The sequence below is a fragment of the Manduca sexta genome, chromosome 22 (assembly GCF_014839805.1).
Source record: "Manduca sexta isolate Smith_Timp_Sample1 chromosome 22, JHU_Msex_v1.0, whole genome shotgun sequence".
Lineage (NCBI taxonomy): Eukaryota > Metazoa > Arthropoda > Insecta > Lepidoptera > Sphingidae > Manduca > Manduca sexta.
In genome coordinates, this window is record NC_051136.1 from 15,916,930 (window position 1) to 15,925,684 (window position 8,755).

At 32.6% G+C, this 8,755-nt stretch overlaps 1 protein-coding gene across 1 annotated transcript; it reads left to right on the top strand.

Moving 5' to 3' along the window:
- The first annotated feature begins 1,645 nt into the window (after window positions 1-1,645).
- LOC115448635 lies at window positions 1,646-8,517 on the top strand. The gene is given in 7 exon segments (XM_030176127.2): window positions 1,646-2,393; window positions 3,166-3,403; window positions 3,973-4,219; window positions 4,623-4,856; window positions 5,287-5,347; window positions 5,349-5,465; window positions 5,727-8,517. Coding segments are annotated over 7 exon segments (1,581 nt in total). The 5' UTR covers window positions 1,646-1,877; the 3' UTR covers window positions 5,895-8,517.
- The last annotated feature ends 238 nt before the right edge of the window (window positions 8,518-8,755 follow it).

Consider the following 8,755-nt stretch of genomic DNA (forward strand, 5'->3'; position numbering starts at 1 on the left):
TTTTTTATATAATATCAGATCATCAGCCAAATGTTTTGTTATTAGTACCAATACACCTGCATCACTTATCTTTGTAGATAAGGATTGTAGTAAAAATATACTGAAAATATAAATAGTTAAGAAAACAATTTTGCGTATTCCTCTTTTATTTTATGTTTGTAGCTTATAGTTATATTATGCTATTCACTCGCTTTGTCTTAAAAGTTGCAGGTAGATACTATGGTGTAATTTAAATTTAACAAATCATTTATATTATGTATTTGTGATCTACAAGTAAATACATTCTTATAACTTCACATCTTTATAGCTCGAATAACATTCTGCCCAATATCTATCTAGGCACTACCGTCCCAAATAGTCACACTATATTAAACAAATATAAAAATAATGCTCAGCTTTAATAGTGATTGCTACCAAAGTCTATTGTACTGCTGTTCTAAGCACAAAAGCGATATGTCGGTGCGGTTATTTCGAGAAAATCGAAGTTTTATAAATATAGTTTTGTATGTAAAACTGAGATAGAGGAACTCTTTTAAGGTTTTTTTTAACACGTTCTAAACAAGAGACCGTTGTTTAGGTAAGTTCATTGAATGGGTACTTCTTTAAGCTATCTGACGATATAAAGCTCAAGTTTTTGATTTTTTTGAGATAAGTACCGCTTTTGAGTTTAGCACGGCAGTATAGTTAATACTTACTAATTATGGTAATCGCTTTTCGTTTATCATTTAGACCGTTGCCTAAAGGCGTTGTCTGAAGGTCGGCAGCATTCCGAATTTCTGAGTCCAGTTGCTACCGACTGGTACGGCCGGTACGGAGTCCCACACGCTTAACCCCACAATTAGAATAATCACTGTCCAGTTATCATACTATAGTTTATAGAAACAACTTATGTTATTAATTTCTGCAGATTGTTTATTTCATAGTAATTATGTTACAAACAAATACAGGAACAGTACACGGCAGAAAATATTACACATTAATAGAAAGGGAATTGGCAAGCTAATCGTAACGGTTGCATATAAAGAACTAAGCTTAGCTTCGCATAGCTGAGAAAAATACCTAGTGCATAACTTAGCCGTCTACACACAAATATGAAAAACGTCTTAGCTATGCGAGCTGAGTATTTCGTATACTTTGCAAGAAGTAATGTTATGAAGTGAGGCGTTGTATGCCTATTTGGAAGCGCAGTGCCTTGCAAGTGGCAAGAGTTGTAGATGCAATATATTATGGACCTACATTCTGTACTGTATTGTGACTTGCTAGAAACTAAGCCCGCCCTACCCACTTACATACACAAATGACATAGATTCAGCTCAGCGGCCTTTCAGATGTCCATTAGATTCTGCTGGATAAATAATTTACTTTATTTACACGGCTGTGGTCTTCGTTTCCAATGTGAAAAATTCACGTAAAAATATAAGGATCAAATCTCACCCTTTAGTACATTTCATACGTGTAAAAATTCCCGAACTATTTTATAAGGCATAAAAATATAATTTATTTCTAGAAAAGTAATTTCTACGAAATCCTCTATATTAAACCTGAGCCAAAAATAAACTTCGAATCTATTATTTATGTTTGAAATAAGACGGCGTGGAACGGAATGGTTTTGTTTAGGCGTGACGTCACAATGACGTCATAGCGATTGACATTTGACATTTTAACAGTAATCTTGCCTTTTATTTTGAATTATTAAATTGTGTGAAATTTATTTAATTAAACAATAACAATGAATAATTTTGAATAGGGCCACATAGAGTCATTAATATAGTTTCTTTTTATCTATTTCACGAAGTATTTAGTGCAATATCCTTGTCTGAAAAAAATAAAACAGCATCGTAGTAATTTGCGTGGGTTTAAACTGAAAATCTGTAACTATGAAGCCGGGTAAGAGTGAGGGAGTAAAGGAGGAGATAGCTGAAGTGCATTCGAGTGGTCGCTCCCCATCTCCAAAGCAGAAAAACAAGCAAAGATCGCGAAGTCGCTCAGGTTCGCGAAAGCTATCAAACGGACATGCCGTGGACCCCGAACCTTCAGAGACAAAACCATCGCAGGATGAAATCGACAAATCCAAACGAGACAGCTGGATAAAGTCGGAACATGAGTCTTTGGACACGGAGCTACCCATCCATGACCAAATCAAACAAGGAATTCTGGGTTTTGTTGAGAAAGAAATTAAGAAGTCAGATAAGAATCCCTCTTTTGTTTTCTATTCCCATGATCCTAACGGTCTTGAGGAGAAGTTTATGAAGACGTTGTCCAGACCATCTAGCGGACATAAAGAGAAAAGGAGTCCATCATATAGGAAGAAGAAACGGCATTCGTCAAAGCACAGGGATAGAGATTTGCATGATTTTGACATACCAGGCTCCAGTCTCAGTGCGTTGGAGAAGGTAAGAAAGGTTCAAGTTTAAAGGTCAATGTTTCTATCAAATGTCAGATTACTGCAGCATTAAATAGTTGAACTGTAGTTTATTTTATGTTAATACAAATATTACAATTAAGACATTAGTTCTAAAAAACAAAATTAATTATCTAAATAACTAGTTATTTTACTTGAAATTATAAATTTTTATTACATAAAGGTCATTTTAATGTATTTCGATATTGGCTAATATGGCAGCCATGCCCTATGTCATTTTAAATGTTATTATTTAATAAAGGGTATTAACTGCATACTCAATCTTAAGATTTGTCTTAGGAAGCAGCCTCATAAATGTGTTTTAAACCAAGAATAACCAATATTGAAATGATTAAAACATTATGCCTCTTATAAAAATAGTTGTAATGAAGACTTTTTCTTGGTTATTTTAACAATGACATTTTAACAATAGTAATCCTAATTTTATGATAAATGCTGACTACCTCACAGAAGTAAAATAAAATATAATTCAGAAACTTAAAAACTCAAGACTGCCTTAGTGGTGAAGTTGCATTACTGTACCACTGCAGTGTTAAGGTCTTGGGTTCATTCCTTGGTTGGGCACATTGATAATGGTATTTACTACTTATTATCAGCCCAGCGTCTGGCATATGTGTCAGATATGGCAATAGGCTTGACATTATCACATCATGAAACAGAATACACACACAATGGAGTGTGTGTGGGCATTTCAGTATTTATAAAGCACCAAACTTAGTTTGACGTATTTCCCAATATTCCAGGTGGATGATTACCTGAAAGAGTACAATAAAGACGAAGTGGTAACACTTAGTGGTGAGTTAGAGATAGAAGCAAATGATGTTGAGAACAATAACGGAACTTGCAAGGACCTTCGTTACAAACCACGCAAGACTAGACGAAAAACCAGAGATGAGAGACAAGATGCCAATGCTAATGGCAGAGATGTCAGCCCTAAAGTGTTCAAGAGTGGGAGTAAGAGTAAACAGGGGAGTAAACCAGGTAAAGAAAAGGATTTATTGTTGAAACATCACAATAGCTCTGAGTGAGGCTACAATAACAATTATATTATTTTTATGTTATATGTAATGTGTTTATCAGGACTGCTATTTTTCTAGTCTCCCATAGTTCATTGAATTTTAAAAGGTGTCCAGAGATATGTACCAATACATTTCAAATCTCAATAATAATGAAAAGCTATTTATTATACAGTATTAAAATATTATTGTGCAATTTGATAATATTGCATGAATTATTTTTTTTAATATAATTAGAAATATAAGAAAATGACTTCATATCCATTAAATATTATTAAAATTTGACTAAGTTTTTGTTTGTCTAATAAAGAAAATGTTTCCAAAATTCCTATAGTAATTACTCAATATTTGAAACTAAGCATGTGATAAAATATTATTAAGCACATTTCCAATTGTTCAGTTATTAGTTTGCAGAAAAAGCTAATATAACCAACTACCCGACACAGGAATCAAAACGAAGACTCCAACATGTAACTTTATTATTGTATGGTTTTAAATATTCACAATAACAAAATATTATTATAATAATTTCAGTCCGGCCATCAGATCTCTCTGCCATGCTTGAAAGTTTGGAATCCAGTATGCCATACCATGATCAGTACATTGACAATCCATTCTCATCACCCTCACCACTCACATCACCAAATGATGAGCGACTGGACCCATTTAGAGGACGGAGACCAGAGAAAATTTACTTACAAGGCGGTGGGACCTTCACAGCTGTGTCAAGAGATAGGATATTGGAGTCTCAACAAAGTAGGGATGGGGATAAATATTTAAGGTATGTGCCTAGATCCTTTTTTTTTATATCAGGGGCATTTTTAGAATTGTTAGACCTAGGTGATAATTCTCTCATATGTGAAAGTCCATCTGATTCCTTCAGCTGACTTATGGCAGAAGCATTATTGTGTTCTAGTTTGAAAGACATTGTAGCTAGTTAAAATTGTTTGGTGTAATAGTGATTTAACATGATATAATTCTTTGTGACATATGTAATTAAACAATTCCATTGGTACTTTGTTACTAAAATTTTAGAATAGGGTTTATGGGCAGATAAATCCTATTCTAAAATTTTCTGAAAAAAAAAAACAAAAAAAAATTTTGCCTATTATTAAGGTAACTGCATACTATTTTATTGCAAAATTATTGTTATAATTATATTACTTTATTGCAATTTTTTTCAGGTTAGGAGACTTCACTCCGTTAGATGTGGCTTTAGCTCTCCAGAAAGCGTGGCGATGCTGCGCGCCAGCATGCCATGGAGTTCTTGGAGGGCTGTCCCTGATGCATCTCCTACTGATCAGCTACTCAGATGGGCTGGATGCTGGTCATCTATCCTTTCATGCTGTGGTCACCATGCCTTATGTAGCAGCATATTATTTCTTTTGCGTTATGTGTCTGCTGTCTGTTCTGGATAGGTAAGTTGTAATGAAAAAATAAGGATAATTAGTTTAAAGTAAAAGTTTCGAAAGCAGCTGGTGTTTTTTGTTAATATTATCTACTTTTTGAGGTAAAATTACAAGGATTAAATCTACTTGCTATATATTATGTATATACAATATGAATTAATACGATAAAAAAATGTCGTTGATATGAGCAAGAGTAGGAGTGCAGTTGGGTCATCTCGCTGTCTCGCTCTCACGGTCGCACCACAATTGCGGTGACGTCACGACTTGGATCGAGTATTTTTCATTCGTTTTATATAACCCTTACGTGTTTCACTAGATTTCAAAAACTTTTATTCCCGTACCAGTTTACGTGAGAAGTGAAAAAACGACCTTCAATCAATTACCGCAACGACCATAATTCTTCGTTCATTATAAAAATGGTTTGTGATACCTGTTTCAGGCTGGATGTCACGAGTCTAGACTTGACACGCGGTTTTCAGCCGTATTTCCAGCCGGTGGTGCTTGGTTATCCTCTACATGGCATGCCTGCTGGTGTGCACAGCGGCACGCATGTACGATGAGCTGATGGTCTATCAATACACTCCTCTAGTCTTCAACGTCACAGCTAATGTTACTACTGTAAGTATTTTATAATTGTTTTGTGGTGTGTTTTAAGAATAATTGGAATATTTTTAAGGTCTTGTTCAGTGTGAGCAATTTAAGTTCAACCTTATGACCTTAGCTAAATAGCTGAAATTTTTGTGGTAATACATTTGATGCGTTAATTTCTGCCATATCTTACATAAAGTGTGAAATATGATTTTTAATTTAATTATTCATTACCATTACTCATTTCATCTGGACCTCCATTGCTGGAATCTTTGAACATTTTTTTTTCAGCCACCAATACCAACCTTCTACCACACATGGACACACTTTTCAATATGGCGCGCGGTTCTTTCGATCCTCGGTCTGGTGTACTTCATAATATCCAGCCCCCAAGACCTGGTGTACAATAACCTGAGCAAACTGCTGCAGTTCAAGCATTCCTTGCAAAGTATTGGATGATTAGGCTGCTCCCATGGTGTCTGGTATGACACAGGGCGGAAATAAGTGATGGCGGAGGAGGGGAGGGGCTTAAGTGGGGGTAATATAGTGAATGTTGTGTGTGCGTGTGTTGTAATTCAAATAATATACACTAAACAAAGTCTTGATCCTACCAATCATAGTCTTGAATTTAAATTATATATTGAATCTGTAAATCGTTAAGTAGATATTGTTTATTGGCAGTATGTCGTTGAGGACTATATTTCATGTTATTTACTTTTTTTGTAGACATTTCATACATGGCTATAGATAAAAAAAAATCTATAGAATTTGTAAGTGGATGTTGTGCGTGCCTGATTGTGATTGTCTCGAGGGATGTGACCTCCTATGGTCCAGATTCGTCTCTGGTTTAACAATAAATCTTGGTGTGATTGACTTATACTATGGGAAATAAAATAAATAGTATTAAGTCATGTTTGTAAGTTAAGTTATGTAAGTATAAGCTTGATCAGGAAAATAGAAAACTTGCTTTAGCACTTTTCTTTTTCGATTTAAAGTTTATGTTGTTGGTACAATAAATTAGTTCTATATTTAAATGACGAGATTTTCGATTTTCCTGGTCAGGTTATAGTTCTAAATTTATTGTTGTGATGTCTACGATAATAATTTTCGAAATCCAAAGATCGAGTATTACCGGGAAGGGTTTACAGAAAGTTTCACAGAAGTCTTGAATTTCTTTTGGAAGCCCTTAATAGTCATTAATGAATTATTTTTTTCATTCCTATAACAGTGGATGCCAAAACTATAACATTCCTACATTTATAAAAAATAAATCTTACGAGCATGAGACATGAAAAATGTCTATTACAAAATACGATACAAAATATCGAATAATAAATCCATTCCAGAATCCATTTCTAGTCATTTAAAGTAGAAATAAAGAAAGCTATAAGGTTGCTTTCCCACCAAAGATATGTTACGTCGTTAAGCTACGTATGTGTCGCAAAGTGCCCAATAATATCGTGTATAGAACGCTAAGATAGGTTTTTTCTTCCACATGCTATCGCATTGCAATGTGAACTCTACCTAGATACGTTTAAAGTATAGTGCAGGAAGGTTTTAGCTTATTTTTATGACTGACTGGCTTAAGACTAAAATCAAACAGGCCAGAATAACTATATATTTATAACAGATTGTTTTTTATGACTTGCTGGCCGGCTGCCCGAAGATAACAATCAAACAGGCTTCTGGTTCAGGTTAACGATAAATTTGTAACAGATTGTTTTAAGCTTCCCTAGCTGTTGTCACCTATCCTATAAAATAGCGTAGCCCTGCCCTTTGTTGGCCACACATTTATACTAAAATATATGTGTTGTACTATTAACTTAGTAAAACAACAGATTTGATCTGCTAAGTTATAAATATTTTCCAATTTGACACATAATTAGGGTAACAACGTTGCACATGTGTGGTGGAAAGTCTGCCTTATATTTTTTCTTTCTAAATATAAGCCATTTTGTACATATACGTTTAAGAAAACTGTAAACAATAATAAATTAAATAAGTATACAATATACCTACAATATTATCACGCTTTTTCTTCCGTTAGCTAAATTAGAAAAAGAGTATTTACACTAAATAACTATAATATTTTTATAAAGCTAGGCGTATTTGGACTCAAGATAAAAACGTGTAAAATTCCTATGAACTAGTCAGAAAATATTATTTTATCCCAAAATCTAAGCCTAGCATAAATTAAGCTTATACAAAAATACACATATCATATTTTTTTCTTTATTTTAAATAATATACTGAACGTAATTCAACGTCCAATTTGTTAATAAAAAAATCATACAATTTCAATAACATTTATTGTATTATTTCGTTCGATGATTTACACATAATAAATAACATATCATATCTAATTAATAGAGTTATTATAATTTAAAGAATAAGCACGTATGTTTGCAAAGCTGTCAAATTGGCAAGCTTTAATCATAACATATTGATATTGCACGTTAAAGGGTTTATTTGAGTTAATAAATCTTTTTAATTATTTCCTTATTATTCTTGCAATTCTTTTCTGTTATGTAATTTTGTTCGTATAATGTAATAACTACTTATAAAATTCGAATGCTTAGATATCTTAATAAAAATGGTCCTTCGCGTCGGATTCCTTGATTCATTACTTTAAAAAAAATTTCAAGCACTTTTATTTTTAAGCCAACATTTACAAATAATATTTCTCAGCACAAACACAACCGCAATATTTAATTTATTCTATAGAACTTAAATATTTCTTGTTTTATTATAAGCAATTAAGGCAGCTACTTACATAAGTAAAGTATGTTTATAATATAAGAAAATTCCCATTAGTAATATTTTGACATATAATATATTTGAGAGTGTCTATATTATCTACTATATTAAATGGATACATGCCTTTAAGATTAAGAAACTTAAAAGACATTTATCTTTGATGATATGATGATGATGAGATGATGACCAATGATCATTCTTTTTATGCGTACTTGACATTTCGAAAAATATAGTGTTATTTATTATTTCATAACAAAAAGAAGTTTAAGTTTGGCTTTAATTTATTTTATATTCTTTGATTACTATTCGATTTAATTTTTGAATATTTTCGCCGCTGTATGTAAGCACTAATAATTATAATATATTCGGAAAATTATATTTATAATGTATTTATAATGAGTATAGTTATATGCGCGCGCTACTTAATACTTAATATATTGATAAAAAGAAAGTAATCCAATAATTTAATAAATGTACCTATTTAAGATCTATGTAAGTTAAGAAACCATACCACATACAAAAATATAAGAAATACGTTTCGTTTTACGCACCGTTTTCTTTTT